Here is an 18,979-nt window from a genome sequence, read left to right on the forward strand (position 1 = left end):
ACAATGTAAGATGGGAAGGCAGCGGCCTGCATGCAACATCTTACCAGCTTGAAATGGCCTGAAAAAGGGGTCAGATACTGTATTAAAATGTTATACTCTAACACTTTTCATAGTAATAACACCAAACACAGGGGCTAATCCTGCCATCTCCATATACCCAAAAATGCCACTGACATCAATGGGAGTATTGTGTGAAGAGGGTTTACAGAATCAGGCTCAGAGGCAGTAGCTGTTCCTCCAAAAAGTAATGTTTGAGCCAAGTAATAACTATTTTAAAACATCAAAACTGGACCAGTCCCCACGAAGAAATCTTTTACCACCTTGACCTCTCCCAGTAAATAGTCACTGTAATGTAAATACTGAATGTAAAAACTTCCACAGAAATATTGAAAACAGGGTCTTCAATTCAATATATATCACATAGACAAATTCTTCTAATTTCAACACAGGGCAGAAGGTATATTTGAATCTGCAGGAACACCAAATGATAATTTTGGCCTCAAATCTTTGAGATGAGGTGGATCTATTATGGGTAATAGCAGCATTTGCTACTTTCTGAGTCAGTCTGTGTTATGTCATAGGAAGCACCACCAATTAGTAATTGAGAGCATTTACACATCAGCTAAATTACTAAGCTGGGTCCATAAAATATAAAGCAGCTTGACTCATAAGGTAGATGCAGTACTTTAAATAGATGTGAAATTCAACACTGAATAAACAAAAAAATGAAAATATACCTTAAGAAACAAATCAATGTGGTAAGTGGGGTTTTTTTCTCCCCCTTTAAATATGTCAAAGCACCATGTAGCCTCACAGCATCCCTTTAACTGGCTTAGCCTGGGAGAATTAAAGGAGACAATTGGCCTTCATGGGTCTTTGTCAGAACTTGCATGTCCTGAGGAGAAAAGTAGCTGTTTGAGAACCTGTAAAGCAGCGATGAACAGGCAAAGATTTGGAATGTCTGAATTAAATTTTATGGAACAGATGTTGTATCCCAGAGTTCCCTAGCTGCCTCAGGCTTTGTCTGGTGTCAGCCCTTTGGCAAATTGGTTTCCATAATGGATTTGGTTGTTAATTCACACAAAAAAATCTATGTTAAAATAATAAGGGACTGTCTTAAATATACAAGAGCCAAGGAATTCAGGCTAAAGGACCGAACTTGACTTTGCCCTAAACTTACCTGATACTTCCTAAGTGTTGCGGAAATATCTAGTACTGGGTGATGTTACGTATTGTGGAATAAATAATGACTGTTTTGTGTTGGGACATAGTCACACAAATCCTATTAGTGCTAATGGTAGTTGTGTATCTAAACGCCAGGCAACACGCAGAAAGCGTACCCTAATGTCAGCTATAGTACCTTGGCAAAGAGCAGTATAATGCAACACATCCATGAGCAACCTCACTTTTTTAAAAGGGTAAACAGGCAATCATTTCCAAAAATGAGTGACAGGTGCCATTTCAGCCTTAGTTCTGAATTTCCTGAACACTGGTAGTTTAAGATAAATTGTCCAGAATCATAGCATTTAGAGCTGGAAAAGACCTATTAAATCTCGATCCTTTTACAATATTCCAACATTGTTCTCCTGTGTGTGTATATCTTCCTCCCTCCCTTTATTAGGGGACAGGGCAGGGACAGTATCTAAATGTTAATGGCCACCATAGCATATAATGCTCACAGCTGCTGCCAGGCTGTTATTATTTATTTACTATGTATGTTTCCCAAAAGCATGGTAGGCACCAAAGAGCCCATATGCGATGACACTGTTTCTATCCTGAGAAGTATACAAGCAAATGTGAGACACAATGAACTGAGCAATGGTAACAAACGACAGGGGAAAAAAACAATTTTTATGATCAATTGTCTCATTTTGTGTAAGTGATACAGCTAGGGGTCCCGTATACATGCTAAACAAATACTGTATTCGTACGCTTCAGAGCCTCCATTACTTAAAACAAAATATGGCTAGAGAATCAGCCTACACTGAATGCTTGTTTTTATTCTAAATGTGGCTAATTGGCAGTAATAGCATTGCTGTCACTGGAAACCTGAAGCCTGCTGTGTCTCCTAGGGATTCCAGCTAACAGAGAGAGTTTGGCATTGATATAGATCTCAATGCTAAGCCAAAGCTTCTAATGGAAGATCTGGGCAATGCTGCTCGCAGAGCTGGATAGCAACAACAAATGGTATTACTATCAGCAATGCTATAGAGTCTTTTCTGGACTAGTCGGTGCTAAATAGTGTCTGTTCATTTTCACCTGCAGTGCTTTATGCCACCTAATTAATTTATTTTGATATCTACAAAACATATCCAGTGTACGACCAATGGGGAAGTCACCAGCCTGGGTGTCAATGGTCTGCTAACAATGATGTAAACATAGCTAACAAATACTAACAAATACTAACACATACTAACACATACTAACAGATGAATTCTCTGGTCCATCGCAGTGTAAGGTAAATGGACCCGTGGCAGAGATTAGGGTAAAGACCCTGCTGCTCTAATTTCTACTGGTGCCAGTTCGGTGTCTAACTACCTTTAGATGATCTGGGCCAAAGTCCCCTATTCTCCACTACATCTGAATGCAGTGCCAGCCTTGCAAAGTTGGTTGCTGCTCCCTGATCCATGGCTGCCACTTCACTGAGATCCTCAAAAAGTATTTGGGCACCTGACTCCCCGTGACTTGTCTTTAGTGCCTTCCAAGGCTAATGGTCTGAGAAACACTACACATTCCTCTTCATTGGTGAAATGTAATGGCCTGTGTTATTCAGGAGGTCAGACTAGATGATCTAATTGTCCCTTCTGGCCTTAGACTCTATGAGTCTATCATTGAAGGCAAGCAAGACAAAAAGCAATGACTATTTGCCCAGGGTTTTATTCCCAAGGCTGAACCAGTGAACACAGGGTAAGTGCCTCCCAGCTCCTGGGGGAGAAAAAGAAGGAAGATTCTGATCCAATCCATAACCCAGAGGAAGTAGTCTCCAGAGTGATTGGATGCTGGCTGGTGTGTGTATATGTGAGGAGGAAAGATAGAAAGTGACAGAAAGGAAAGTGATGGCTGATGGCTAGGTGGAATTGTGAGGTCTTTTGTTTTCTGTGTGCTGCACCATTACATTTCTAAAAACTCTTCCCATTTGTAGATTTCAACAGCCATGTTGTTCTCAAAGCTATTGGAACCTATGCAGAGGGGCAGTATTCCCAACCACCTCTAGTCACAAATCACAAGTCAAGCCTCAAACAATCGTGAATTAAAAATCATAAGGGTTTTTTTTAACTAAACATTAGATTCTTTTTATGTACCTACTGGTCTTTTAGACTTTAAGGTCCACTTATGGCAACTCTTCTCGCTTTTCTCTGCAATTGTGAGGGACTGAAACATTTTTTTTCCCAAAGGAAAGCTGAGATTCTCACCTAATCACAGGATACCAGAAGCTGAGGCTTTAAGAAAAACATCAGATATTGTGAGACTCATGGTAAAATTGCAAGATTTGCCAAAACTGTCAAGCACACACATTGTGTTCTCTCATGGTGGTTTTACTTTTACTCTTTCTTGCTTGGGTTTTTTTTTTTCATTAATCTAAAATAAACCATTCAGATTAAAGGCATGTGTTTTTCTTCGTGTCTGTGAGCATCACATATTAAAGAAAGTAAGTAGGGGCCTGCTGGCTGGCTGATGTTGTGTGTCTGAGTAAGAGTTGGCTGACTGGCGTATTGGACTGTGAATTTAGTGCAGGTTCACTCCTCTGGTTGCTGGTGCAAGTTCAGCAAAGGTTGGAAGCACAGTTATTACTATTTGATAGATGTTCAGGAGCCATCTCAAAAGACCATCCACAACTGACAACATTAACTGGTAATCTCAACAAAGGCCTAGTACTAAACTGGCCTGGAGACTGCACTCCTATCATTCAAGGTAGTAGGCCTATTCTGATCTCACTAACTCAGATATCAGTCAAAAGTCAAAATAGCACAAACCACTGAGAGAGCAGAATCAGGCCTCAAGCCTTCATAAACCTGTTTTCTGAACGTTTAATGAATAACTCATTCACCCTCCCCCCAATTTATCAATCATACAAGAACTTTTACCAGGCCATAATGGATAACAGTGGAAAGATGATTGACTGGCAGCACTCTATTTGGCAGGTGATGGGATCTGAGTCTAGGATTCAGCTTCATGGCTGTGCTCTTGACAACTTTTTATTCATGCACACAGTTGGGTGCTGCGATGCCTTCTCAATAATTGGGGCTAGGCTGTGGTATCATTCTAACACTTGTATTTTACTTCAAGAGTAGTCTCTAAGTACAGCCTACGTTAAGATGATGGATTCTCGGACCACAACAGAATGTATGATTTGAGTTCTTGAATCAGGATTAGGCTCCATACCTCCCCTATATTTTGCTGAACAGAGTCTACTAGTGTAGCATAGCTCAGAAAAATAGCCTTTAGTAACAGGAAGAAAAACGGAGGCCAAAATACTTCCCATTTAATTCAATACTGATTTACACCATTGAAGTAATTTACCCTTGGTGTAAAAGTGAGTGTAAAATACTACCAGCTCAGCATGGCAGTGTGTTGCACTCACTTTGCCTTGAAGTAAATGCCTTCATAAATTGAAAGGCATGGGAAAATTAGTCTGTTAGTCTGAAGTGGCCAAATTTTCAAAGGGATCTTAACCTTAGAATCATAGAATATCAGGGTTGGAAGGGACCTCAGGAGGTCATCTAGTCCAATCCCCTGCTCAAAGCAGGACCAATCCCCAACTAAATCATCCCAGCCAGGGCTTTGTCAAGCCTGACCTTAAACACTTCTAAGGAAGGAGATTCCACCACCTCCCTAGGTAACGCATTTCAGTGTTTCACCACCCTCCTAGTGAAAAAGTTTTTCCTAATATCCAACCTAAACCTCCCCGAATGCAACTTGACACTATTACTTCTCATTCTGTCATCTGCTACACTAAGAACAGTCTAGATCCAGTTAGAACCTTGCCTCCATTTATACCAAGCACAACGTTTGGTGCATTTTTCCTTACTTACGCAAATGAGAGAATATATTTATGTAACCTCCCTTAACATATACAAACTGCATATAGGTTTCAGCGGGGTAGTCCGGTTAGTCTATATCAGAAAAAACGACAAGGAGTCCTTGTGGCACCTTAGAGACTAACAAATGTATTTGGGCATAAGCTTTCGTGGGCTAAAACCCATTTCATCAGATGCATGGAGCGAAAAATACAGTAAGCAGTATATATATTACAGAACATGAAAAGATGGGAGTTGCCTTACCAAGTGGGGGGTCAGTGCTAATGAGGCCAATTCAATCAAAGTACAAGTGGCCTATTCTTTATTTCATATACAGTCTGTAGCATTTGCAGACAGAAGCAATAGTGCAAAGAAAACGGCACATACAAATGACTATGTGTCAACTGTGTGCATGAATAAACAGGCCACATTCTGAAAGCCCAGCCCAAGATTTCTGTGTTTGGTTACATGGAGGTAGAAAGAAATATCTACCAAGCGAGTTTCCTTGCAACCCATGAGGAAGCAGATCTTCTGGATATAGTGCAACTTTTCTATATCCTTAATAAGATTTAATACATTATGAGGCTAGAGAAGGCATCATACATCATTACAGAGTGTTTAGTACTCAGTGTAAAACCTGTTAAGTATTGAAATAATGAGGACATTTTTCACCTTCCACTTGTAAATTTCCATGTTTCAATTTATTTCCATATAAATGTATTGTTGCATAGGCTAATACAAAAAATTACAAACAAAAAAAATCCAAGTTAAATGTATTGTACAACATATGGCAATGTGCAGATTATGTGATCTTTACTAAAAATCCATCTTAATGATGAAAGCACCATTTAACATCCAGACTGGAACGGTACTCATTCATTTATTTATGAGAGAGCACTTTCTGTAGAGAGAGGGAAGTATGCTTCCCTGCATAGGAGTGCATTATTTTCGAGGGATACGGTATGTTCACCAATTCATTAATTTATTTTTGTAACCAGTAAATGTCAAACAATATCCATACACACTATTGACACATTAAGGTTTTCATTAAACAATGAAGATACCTTTCCTCATTACATTATATATTTATAGTATATAGTGCTGTCAAATAAATTACGGCAAAGCAGCTAAAGCGAGACCTTGTGACACCTGAATCATAGAATCAGGGCAAATAACCTTTACAATGAAAGATATATGATGAAAATTAAGGACATTTAATTTGCATAAATATAATGTTAACAATCTTCCCCTTACTACATATTTTATGCCTAATTTATAATTTTCACCATGTTTGTTTCTTAACACTGGTTTCAAATTCTATTTTTTTTTAATCTTCACTTGCTTTGTTTTGGAATGAGTGAAATGCTATTGCTTTAAGAAGTAGAAGCTGATAGCCGTGTTTTAAATAACTGTCGAAAGACACATTCTAAGAGGGGAAAATCATAATTCAAATTATGGGGATTTGGGATTAATGCCTAAAAAAGGAAACACCAAAATGTCAAATATAAGAGCTCTGAAAATACTAACCTCCTCTTGAAAACAAATACAAGACAATGCCCTCCTATAAAGTGCCACATACCAAAACTCCAAATACTGTACTACTGATTTTCATAAGCTACATGAAGTCTAAGTTTATTGCTTTGAGACTTGGGAGTGCAAAGTTGGGCATCTACATTAATATTTAGACACCTAAATTAGTGACCTTATTTTTAAAGGCGCTTAGCACCCAGAGCCTCCATTTACTTCATTATTATATGCCTCCTTTACTTGTTTAATAGTAAACATGAAGCTTCCTCTAGCCTGTTGACCCCAGCTCCCTTTGAAATGCCTTTGAATGGGAGTTGAGGGAATTCACCAAGACTTCAGGACAAACACATTTATCCAAACCTCACTTATCTAAAAACCCTATTACCTAATACAGTGGCAGGTCTCCAGGTGTTTCAGGGGTGTTCAGATAAGGCTAGAATACGGAAAGGCAACTGTCTGGCTCAATAGGTACAATAACTAAGTCCCTACATTCTACTGGATGAAATTCACCCATGTGCAGTGGGCCAGCACAAGGCCAATAAACCAGGAAAAGTTAGTAAATAGTGCATAGATTTTGTACTGACCCTCTGAATAGGGGTGAATTTCACCCACTATACCCTGCTGAGTCAGCTGAATAATTTTGGGGAAGCTAGTTTGCAGTCTTTTACTGAAGCGTACGAGCACGTATGTCTCAGTTCTGCTGCATCCTGCCAGCTGGCCTTGGGGAAGACTGCTGATAATCTATAATAAAGTGAAAGTGTTGTGCAGGTTTCCTGTGAGGATAAGGACTGATATGTCAGACAGAGTGATTGCTTTGTGAAAAGTGTTCACCTACATGTGATATGGGGTTTTTGTCTTTTATCATTTTCCTGTGTTCATTCAAGAGAGTAGTGATTGTCTGATTTCACCCACACAGTTGTTGTTGGGATTTTTAGTGCACTGTTGTGATATGCACGTGTAGAACCCCTGAATCCTAAAAGGTGTGTTGATCATTGTAGCAGTGGAGATATGTTTGCAGGTTTTGCATCTGTTGTTCTGGCAGGGTCTGGCATCACTTTGAGATGATGTGTCCTGGTCTGTGGGCAACTTACTTCTGATGAGCTTGGAGAGGTTAGGGAGGTTGTTTGCAGTCCAGAAGGGGGGGGGGGGATTCAAGAAAGATTTCCTTTAGGATGAGGTCCCCATCAAATGTGGGTCATAGTTGTTAAAAGACAAATGACAAAAGACAAAAACACCCTATTCACCTATGCGTGAACACTTTCCACAAAGCAATCACCCAATATATGACCTATCAGTCCTCATCCTCAAAGGAAACCTGCACAACAATTTCAAAAGACAAGTCTGGGAGCTTAAATTCATGGTCTTAATAAAGACAGGATTTATGGCTTATTACAACAATGTCTAACCCACTAATCCCCTTTATATCCTATGACTACAGGGGTGCTAATGGGTCACTTCACCTTGAATGGTCCCTTAAAATATGTGCAAATTACTTACGTTAAGCTATCTGTTCAATCCTGTATTTGTCTGTGATGCTCTGGACATGTCTACACAGCAATTAAAACCCTGCGGCTGGCCCGTGCCAGCTGACTCAGGGTTGTGAGGCTTGAGTTAAGGGTCCCAGAGCCTGGGCTGCAGCGCGAGCCCAAATGTCTACACTGCAATTAAAAAGCCCCTTAGCCTGAAACCCACGAGCCCGTGTCATCTGGTATGGGCCAGCTGCTGGTTTCTAACTACAGTGACATACCCTCTGGGTATCTTCCCCAGACTTCAAAAAGAAAAGGAGTATTCCTTTTCTTTTTGCGGATACAGACTAACACGGCTGCTACTCTGAATCCTTTCCCAGACTTGAAGAAGAGCTCTGTGTAGCTCAAAAGCTTTTCTCTCTCACCAACAGAAGTTGGTCTAATAAAGGATATTACCTCACCCACCTTGTCTGTCTAATATCCTGGGACCAACACAGCTACAACAACGCTGCATACAGCAAGGCATTATCTCATTCTCACTGAAAATAAATGAAATGGAAACTATTTGGAAAGAGGGTAGTTCTGTGTTGAATTCTCTGTAGTAGGATATTATTTGTTGGCATCTGTTGTAAGAGGATCTTTTAGTTATGAAGAATAACAAGGAGAAATTAACATTAATCCTACTAAATGTTTTCAAATGAAGCTTATGCAGAAGATTTCAGTGAGTTTTAACAATAAGTGAAGTCTGAAGCACGTTTGTTGTTCCATTATTAAGGTACTTCAAGATAAAAAATGGTCTGATCCTGAGTGCTGAATTTCTTAAATAACCCTCTTTTTAAATTATCTTCTAAGTTAAACTCAATCAATTTATTTTAAAGTTCTCAGAAAATACACCCCCTTACTCAAAGAGCAAATGCTGTAGTTTTGGGGAGGAGATGCTGCATCTTTCATAGATAAAGAAGGGGATCATTTATATGCAAAACTTAACTACAGAACTACAAGTGGTGCTTCCACAGTTAAGTTTACAAAGGGTTAATAAATTAATAGCTGTTTTAGTAAATGATTAATCAATTGTTACAGACTGTTAAAGTTCAACAAGGCAACAGGTTGCTTGCAACCATCTAGAACACTGATGTACTTACAACTACCTGTAATACTATTCATGCCTGTAACATGCTTTTAACATTTATTAATCAACCCTTTACAAAACATGTATAAATGCAACCTCAGTGATGTCTGACTAAGAAACTTCTGACCATCTGCAAGGCAGTGAGGGAAACAACTCCAGGATTCCCCTACATCCTGCGAAATACTGAATTATACACCTCCATTCCCCTAAATCTTTATTAATCAGGCAAAGGGACAGAACAAACATGAGGGAAAAGCCATCCTTGGCATAGACATGCAGAGGGTTGGGAAGCAGTGATACTCCCTAGGCTCCTGCAATACACACATCTGCTGGAGATAACTGGTTGGGGTTGGTGTAGCAGGGAAAGTCTAGCTAGACTCTGCTGCCAGGAACTGGCTGCCTGGACTTTGATCTTGCCTGTTTCCTTCCATCTGAACAGGGCAGCCTGACACTACCATTCTCTCTGTGTTGCCAAAATAACTCTTAGAAGTAATGTGTCCTGCTCACTTTCCTTTCACCCTCCCTACCTCTTTAAGTCGGCGGGAGAAGGAATCCACAGCTCGGAGTGAGGCTGGGAGAGTGGTAGTGGGGAATATATGCCCCCTGTTTCCTCTTGTTTTCTCTTTTTTAAGTAAGATGGGCTATATAACTTACTTGACCCTCCCTTTTTACTGCAGTTGTTTTACAGATCAACAAATACCACACAATACCTATAACCATAAACAACATTATCCAACATATTTCAAGATACATATTTGAACTGTGGGTTTCTTGAACCCTTTAACGTAAGCGCATTTCTCTTGCATTCTGTGTATATCGCAGATACACAAATACATAGCAGCATGGTATGTTGTAGGTGTTTTTGGAATAATCTTACTCTGTATTGCACATTGTTTTCAGTTGTAATGTGACTTGTGTGTTATGGTCTTGACTGTCACAGCAGCTTACAACAATCTATAACACCTTGCAAATGTTAATGAAACTCAAGTCAGACCTCAAACTAATAGGGCAACTTTGGGCTGGTTGAAACAAGAAACCATTCTGGCAAAAATGTTGCCAAATTCTTCCTAGCAAATTTTAAAAAATTGATGAAAAATTATGTTAAAATCTCAAACCTTTTGTGATGAAACTCAAAGCCAGTACAAATCTCAAACCTAGTTCTCTGACAGATTCATAAACCTTTCGGTGTGCCTCTTCTGAGGTTTGAGTGACTAGTCCCCCAGTGGGGCTGCCTTTCCCTCGACATGAGATTCCTACCCCTTGAGGTCCTGTGACCATCCATACCTGTTGCCCTCTTCTTCCCTTCTCCTGGTTGTCACTATGCTGCATATCATGGCCACTTGGAACACAGAGAGAGAACTAGATGATTCTGCTCCAGAAGGACAGATTCCTAACAAGCAGTAGCACTTGAACTAAAAGAGAATTTCCTTTAACTGTTAACAGGTTAGCACCCATAACAAACAATAGAGCAGCTGTGATTGCATCCAGTAAAGGAACAATCATTTACATACACACTATCCAGCATATTACAGTATAAATGAACTACCTGAAAATTAAATAGTGGGTGCCATCTCTGTGATGTGGAACCCATAATCTCTTGGGAGAGACAGACTTCAGTACTTCTGACTAAATAGCAAATCAGTAAAGTTTAAATAAAGCATTGAAGGTACCTCAGACTAGCTACAAAAAGTCATCTTCCCTTATTTTGCAATGCTTTGGGGGCTTAATTTAACTACACTAACATTTACCTTTAGAAAGAAGGAACTAGATAACAAGCAGCTATCAGTGTACTCTAGTAATCACTTCATTTTTTAATCATAAGGTTAATTATAAATTAGGCCAATTTCTCAATTTTACAGAGGGACAGATTAAGCTGTACACTGCCCCACTCCAGCACACACTGATTTACTCTGGTAAATCTGGCCCAGAATTTACAAGGCCAAACTTTCAAATTGCTGCCCTGAAAATGTTCATGCATCTGCTTCTATGTACAAGATCCACATTTACATGTGCAGCTGGGCAGCGGAACACCATTATCCCACCTGCGTAGTGGGCAATTGCTCATTTTTCCCACTAAAATGTATGTCCTGCATGTGCAATTTTAGGTGCACTTTTGAAAATCTGTTCCATGATGTGATGTTTTGGCTAGATTCTCAAGTGGTGTAAATTTGTGCAGTTCCATTAAAGTCAATGGAGCTATGTGGATTTATACCAATTGAGAATGTGGCCCATAATATTCTTGGGCCTGAGATTGTGTATTGAGCCAGAGTCACATACATATGCAGACTCCACATGCACCAGTGAGGATCAAACCTGGGACCTTTAGAACCAAAAATAAAAGCCTCTTCTTCCACTTGAACTAAAGAACTCCTTTGGTTTAACAAAATAGCAAGCTGTAATAGTCACTGGCACTGGTCTCTGGAGGGAGACATGATAACATATACTAAGCCAGTATATTCTTTGCACACTCAAAATGCCCACTGACCTCCCATTGGGCATTAAATAGTAAAGAAGGATTAAGTGTACAAGAAATGCAGGACTGGGTTAGGTGCACAGGGTCATACAATATGATGTTGCTATTGCATGTGTTTGGTTTTAAGAAGAAAAGGATTAAAGCAGACATTTGAAACAAAATTGGGTTTTGTATATGGTACGCTGCATATACCGCACCAGTCACTACAGATCATTTGCTAAAGTTCATAATGTCTTATTCTTCCATGCACAAAACTATAGTTGTGCATTACAAATTAAGTTACTATAGAATGAGCTAAAACAATATAAATCACTTTAAAAGGTTGCTATCCCATGTCTGCTTTCTAATATTTTGTATCTAAAAGTGTACAAAAATACTAATATATCCACAATAGAACAATCCATTGTATGAACACTCTCTCAGCAGCGGTAGCTGAGGAGAAATCTTTGGTAGCACTGATTGCCTATTAAACATATTTGGCATACAAAATACTACCTACATGATCTCACAAAAAAAGATGTAAGGAAAAGCAATGGCGTAGTTCATTCTGTATGTTAGCAGATCAAAATAGCCACCCTGTGTCATGTCGACTTCACACTTCATCGTGATCACTGAGTTTGCGGAAATTCTAAAATTGAAAAAACAAAAAGGTTCGCCTTATTATCATGTATTACCAAATTATCATCCACATTGTGAGTGCACAGCACATGAAACAGTAGGAAAGCAAGTACCTAATTTAAAAATCTACATCAAACACTGCAAAGAGAGATAAATCCAAAGGCTACACAGCTCCTCCTCATTATAAACAAAACAACAGATGAGCCACAAGCCTCTTGGCATGATTAATGAAATTCAGACAGTATGACGTTACCACTGGAAAACAGATATATGTGGAAGAGCCTTGATATTTCGGTATGACAGAGTTTGATGTAGGAGGTAACCATTATCCCAGCCTGTCCACCTCCCTACCAATGCAAGACTATTCTCTCCTGCAGAGGCTCAAGCGTAAAATAGAACACCACAGACACTTTCTATCAGTAGGAGCTCCTTCTACTCCATTTCCAGTGGTGTCTTCCTCATCTCCCCTTCCCCCATACTGCTTCTCTGCCCTTCTCCAATCCCCAGGAGTAATGAGAACAAGGAACATATCAAGACACCTAATTCCAGGAAATTGAATGCTCTCTCTTGAGGTTTGCAATTCCTTCACACAAGTTAAGTATAACGGGCCAACCGAAGCATTTAGCTAGTGGCCTGGGTTGGGGATGTGTGTATGTGGAACTGCAACAATCTGGAGGATCTTGGGGACAGATTGTGCCTCAAGAGGGTTGATCCTTTTCTGAGCCCTTTGAGAATTCCTTGGCTCGTCTGGGTAATTTTTAATTGGCCCTGTTCCTTGCTCAGGAAGATGGGTGGAGGAAGGAAGGTGAAGACTCCTTGACTAAGGCATAAGGGACAAGCTAATCTAATACCTTTCAACATTTCTAACTGCCTAGTATGTGTCCTTCCTGTTGCTCTACACCCCTGTCTCCCTTTCCTCAAGTATTCCATCCTATTTCCTTCCTCCTGCCGTGATGAATACCTGACTGTGATGAATACCACCATGCTGCACTGTGATCTTACATACCTCGGGGTAGCTCCTAGGCATGCAATGTACAATGAAGTACATTTAAATGTGGGAAATATTACAAAATGCAATAGTTGCCATTAAAAAGTCTGAGTTTGCCAACAGTTACCAGTAGCTACCAGTTTTCCCCGACACAAAACAGGAAATAACTCTGTAGTAACTACATAGGATCTATCTGGCAAACACTGAGTTTTTAACAGTAGCTCTAATGGCCACAGTGCAACTGGCTCAAGATAGAGAAGGAAGTGGTTGGTTGGAGCAGATAGCACTAAAGTCTGTGGGATTCTAACAAATAAAGAGTAAGTAGGAGATCAGGAGAAGGGAAGAGCTAGAAGGTGAAGATCTGGGCAAATTTTATCAGTCGCTTTAGGAAGATAATCCCTATTATAGGGAGGAGAAATGAGTGGTCAGCAGCAGCCCAGATATAGTGGTGGAGGTAGATAACAAAAATCAATTCCTGGTTCAGACTGGGAACTTGGTCCAGGATCCATCTTTTGGGGGGCCCATACAAGCTTTTTAAGGCACCTCTGAAATGTTTGCATTTTGCAGCATCACCAGAGGAAGGTGGCACTGGACATCAGGATTCTATTCACAGGTTGCCACCAACTGCCTCTGTGGCTTTGAACAAGTCAATTGGGATTATGTTTTCCAACGTACATTACTTTGCATTTTTCAACAGTGAATTTCATCTGCCATTTTGTTGCCCAATCATCCCTTTGTAACTCTTAGCCAGCTTTGGACGTAACCATCTTCAGTAATTTTATATCATCTGCAAACTCTGCCACCTCACTGTTTACCGCTTTTTTCAGATCATTTATGAATATGTTGAACAACACTGGTCCAATACAGATCCTTGGTGGACCCAACTGTGAAAACGGACCTTTTATTCATACCCTTTGTTTCCTATCTTTTAACCAGTCCTGATCCATGAGAGGACCTTCCCTCTTATCCCATGACAGCTTACTCTGCTTAAGAACCGTTGCTCAGGGACCTTGTCAAAGGCTCTGACTGCCAAAAGCAGTTTATATTATGAGCACAGAGCAGCTTTTATAGTTCTTTTAACAAGGAATACAAGAACCAGTTTTTACCGAATAAAAACTGGTTCAGACTTCAACCCTTGTTTCCTGAACCAAGCCTCCCTCTGCGCACATATAGCTCTCTCTGCTGTCTTTCAAGCATAGTCTGTTCTCTCATCTGCGGACTCTCACCAAAATGCCTTCCTTCCCTAAGGTTCCCCCTTTCATCCTTTCCTGCGCCCTTTTAAATTCAAGCTGAGGAACTCAGTAGCACCTGTGTAATTCTGTTTTGGTGTAACCTAGACAGTATTACACACCAAAGCATAGCCCCAAAAGTTGCCAAGATCCATAAGTCATCACCAAAGCAAGGGGAGGGACTAGTGCGAGGAGAGAATCATTAATAATGGAAGTGAGTTGTTTGGTAGGAGAGGGTGGGTAGAAAGGTAGGTTTGTGTCCAAAGGACTCACTGGATGTATGGGACTTCTACACTGCGATAAAATTTTATAAGCACCCAAACCAAGCCTTTGAACCTTTTGGATGTCACCTATCTCTGCTTTAAAACTCACCCTGTTTACATGAATGGCACCAATTGCAGAAGAAATGGATTCAAAGAAGATAGGATTTTCAGATCCTAGATTTCCACTGTACTGCATTGCTTTTACCAAGGAAGCTGTAAGAAGACACATACATGAACATTAAAAAGGTAATGTAAGAATTTAAACTACTGTTAAAAATTTGTCTGTGGCCTGATACTTGCCGTTACAATGTGCTAGTAACACGTCGATACTTCTGTTTTTAAAATCCATGCAAATCTAAAGGAGTGACAACAATAAAGATTTTACAAAATTGTTTGAAGCATCGACTGTGAATAAAATACTCAAAATAATTTAGATATTCAAAACAAAACAAGGAACATGCTGTAATGGATTCAAGTTTTATCAAAAACTGACACCAGAGGGAGCCATTCTATAATATTAACAGTACAAAGCTATTGGAACAGTAATTTCCCCAGTATGGCATGACACTGTTCAATACAACAGAAGAACAACCCTTCATTCCCTTTTAGGATTAATCCAGCTATTCATTTATATGTTCAGCAGCTTTATTTTCATTTGGAAATTTCCATGAAATTGGATCTTTTCTACAGCCACCCATATCCATTCTACATTACAATTGGGCAGCTCAGAAGCTACAACCAGAACTTGACGGATCAAGGATTGGCAGGTCAGACTGAAGAGCAAAAGTTATTTAGGGCCAGCTTGTGCCATCCTAATTTAGTCATTGCCCAGTAAACATCTTCTGCTAAATTCAATCCCAACAGCACCAACAGGAATTAACTTTTGGAAAGTAATTTCTGAACTACAGTATATAGCTGAATGATCACTATTATCATTAGATTTATTTTTTGTACTGTAGTAGCACAAAGGGGCCCCGTTCCTGGGCCAGAACTCCACCATTCTGAGCACTGTACTAACACAGATGTGAACAAAATGTGGTGATCACTAAAACCTAACTCCAATGGATTAGCTAGAAAGCAATATTTTCACATAAATAAAAACCAAAAGCCTAAGGGCCAAGTTTAGGCTTCTTGTAAGTATATGCCACTCCACTGAAGTCAATGCAACTCCACCAGGTCTGATATTGGCCCTAAATCTGTTTTAGATGAAAAAAGGAAGGGGTTTGGGGGGAGTGATTGCAGAAGGTCTGGTCCCAAACAATTAAACATTAATTTTCAATGTAAACACATTTCAGTTTAAAGACGAAATCTACAATCACCTCTCTCACACAAGGTATCCTATTGGATCTACTTGCGTGAGTGAGGAGAACATGGCTTTGGCTCCAGTTTTGTATATATAAAATGTATATAAATACCTGAAGAAGCACAGAGATTCCGGTATAGTCAAAGAAAGTCAGTCCACTGCAGTCTAATATTAAAGCACATCTCTCGTTGGGGCATGGCTGTAATGACAGCTCACCTATAGATTTGACAGAAATATTGTTAAGTGTGAAATGCCTACTGGAATCTCCATAGGAATATGAACATTTTTCTGAAAATAAATGAAAAATACCATGTTACAAAACTTTCTGTTGTATAGTGAGAAGCATGGGAATGGCTCAGTTCAGATGCACAGCAGAAAAATTGGTGTGAAGCAGTATCAGTGGGATAATGGGATGAAATTAAGAAAGGGGGAAATTAGCCTGGATATCAGGGAATGTCTTGCCAGTCAGAAATATTAGACAGTAGAATAGTCTCCCTAGGGAAATGGGGGAAGCCTCTTTGGTCATGAATTTCAAAACTAGCCTGGTCAATATTCTAGCAGATGTAAGGAATGAGCCTATAGTGGCAAGGAGATGGACTGGATCATTTAATAGTTCTTGTCCACTGTAATAAGAATAATTAGCATTTATATAGCACTGTACATATTCAAAGCAGCAAATAAACATTAATCAGTCTGTGATTAAGGCCCCAGTCCAGCAAAGCCTTTTAACGAATGCCTGAGTTTAAGCCTATTAAGTATGGATACACAGGGATAAAAAAGGCATGGCTGGCCCAACTGACTCGGGCTCATGGGGCTCAGGCTGTGGGGCTAAAAATTGCTGTGTAGACATTTGAGCTTGGACTAGAACCTGAGCTCTGGGCCTTCCAGCCTTGCAGGGCTTCAGAGCCCAAGAACCATGAGCCTGAGTCAGCTGACCTGGGCCAGCCATGGCTCTTCTGCAGGGCTTTTAGCCCTGTGTAGACATACCCTTAGGATCCCATTGGAATCAAATGGATGACACACATATTTAGACCTAAGGACATATTTAACTGCTTTGTTGGATTGGACTAAGTATTTTAGGGCTTTCGTAATGGACGAAAGTAGGAAACAAAATATATTTATTGATGCCATACTGTGAATAAATGTTAACTTTAAAGATAATTACCACAACATACAAAGCACTCCAGAAAAGATGGGAGCTTGAATATAAAGAGGGGTTAAGTTAAATAATTGTGACAGAATAGATAAAGAGATTTAAAATTCTTGAAGGGATTAAGAGTTCCAGAATGGTGTGGAATTATATTGGCACTAATTCCATCCTGTGAGTAGTCTAAGACACACAGGTAATCAAAGCCAAGAATGCCTTATTGCTATGGCAGCATCCTCTACAGCTGCTTACGCCAGAGCTGAATTTAGCTCAGGGTGTGTAGTGTGGAACAAAGTTAATGTTTATTTTTTATTGATTAAACCAATCCCATGCCAGATATAAACGTATGTTGATATAGCACTACACTGGTACTTAGGCTCCGTGCCTACACAAGAGAGTGAAGGAGGAAGAATACGTAAGAATTCCTCAGCCTTCCACCCTGGTATGGGCCACCCAGATTTTGGGTCTGGGCATACAGCACATACTTAGTCCCTTTCAGAGTAAGTGAGGAGGCCATGGGTGGGGAGGGGTAAGGCTTGATCCTTGGTTTCATTTTCTTCCCTTGTTCACTAGCTAGCACAACTAAGTAGGCACAGTGATGTCTCAATTTGCTGTTGGTATAGGCCAATGGTAATTTACTATTCCCCTAGAGCAAAAAGGGATCAGGGGAAGAACTGAGACAGTGACAATTGTCTTCCTTCCAGGGCTACTCTTGGAGTGATGCTCAGAGTCTAAAATCAAAATGTAGTCCATAGGTTACTGGTATAACCACAAACATCCACAACTATATTCCAGACATATCTCTCTTTTGAAGAACTTCAGGACTATTTGCTGGTGTTTATTCTCATGCTGCTAGAAACTCTACTACTATGTTGGTTTCTAGAAGTGGAAGTCCATCTTTTCTTCTCTTTCTCATTTAAATGAACCCAAATGAAATTCACTGCTCTGCAGAGATTGAGCACCACTTAAATCCTCACAATAGGGCTTAAGTGTGATCTAAGTAGTACAGGTCTTATGCTAGCTTTCAGCATGGACACAAATTTTACACACCGTGTAGAATCAGTTCATCCAAATGAAATCTGCACTCCATACTGGTTGACATTTCTGAGCTTTTAGGGAAATGCTGGTACGGTACTTTATAGTCTTTACTAGAAGTTCTTACAAGTTGCTGTGCTTTACAGCTATAGCCATGCACTCAGTTGCCCCAAATAAAACAATCTAATGCAATATAAACATCATAAACATAGTTAATAAAGGTTAATAATTAATAACAGTCAGATAATAACCCAAATTCAAGTTTTCCTCCATAGCCTGAAATGCTAACAAGCTTTCTCAATAGACGTAATAGCTGAACTCCTTCCATGCTTGAGATCATCCATATAAAGAAGAGCCTGCAATTTTGCTTAGCCTGTATGAATGTATGCACTATGTTCTGACATTTTATGAGGCGTAGTATGAGAGGGGTTTATGCATTTAAGTCTTAAATAAAAACAAACCTTTAGTTTGGTCCATATGCTGAGGTAAGGTACCACTGTTAATTTCAATCTCCATTTTCTTTGCTTTTACTGTAAATGGCTTTAAAAGCCATAAAGTTAACATGGTTTTAATCCTTTTGTACTTTTCAGTCTTGTACTAACTAAGGCTCCAATCCTGCAGTGAACTCTGAATAGGCACAGGGGGCCCACCTGATGCAGATGTTGTTGCATGATCAGGGCATGCAACTGTGTTATTTCCTCATTTTACCAGCAAACACTGTACATTTGATTTTTGTGTTGAGAGAATAGGCTTCCTGCATACCCGAGCAATATTTTTATACTC

The 18,979-nt window shown here is 39.8% G+C and overlaps 1 protein-coding gene across 3 annotated transcripts in view; it reads right to left on the reverse strand.

Moving 5' to 3' along the window:
- The window catches only part of SLC26A7 (solute carrier family 26 member 7), a 795,743-nt gene that overhangs the window by 665,316 nt on the left and 111,448 nt on the right, over positions 1 to 18,979 (reverse strand). For 2 of the 3 annotated variants that reach the window (XM_078851484.1, XM_073330600.2), the window contains 4 exons: positions 16,127 to 16,230; positions 15,012 to 15,066; positions 14,821 to 14,924; positions 5,739 to 12,241 (listed from right to left, as the gene is read on the reverse strand). In XM_078851484.1, the coding sequence (XP_078707610.1) occupies positions 12,206 to 12,241; positions 14,821 to 14,924; positions 15,012 to 15,066; positions 16,127 to 16,230 (299 nt within the window). In that variant the 3' untranslated portion in view covers positions 5,739 to 12,205. Of the gene's footprint in view, positions 1 to 5,738; positions 12,242 to 14,820; positions 14,925 to 15,011; positions 15,067 to 16,126; positions 16,231 to 18,979 lie in introns of those variants that run through there. The other variant, XR_013635291.1, reaches the window with a different exon arrangement.

Source organism: Lepidochelys kempii, chromosome 2 (genome assembly GCF_965140285.1).
Source record: "Lepidochelys kempii isolate rLepKem1 chromosome 2, rLepKem1.hap1, whole genome shotgun sequence".
Classification (NCBI taxonomy): Eukaryota; Metazoa; Chordata; order Testudines; family Cheloniidae; genus Lepidochelys; species Lepidochelys kempii.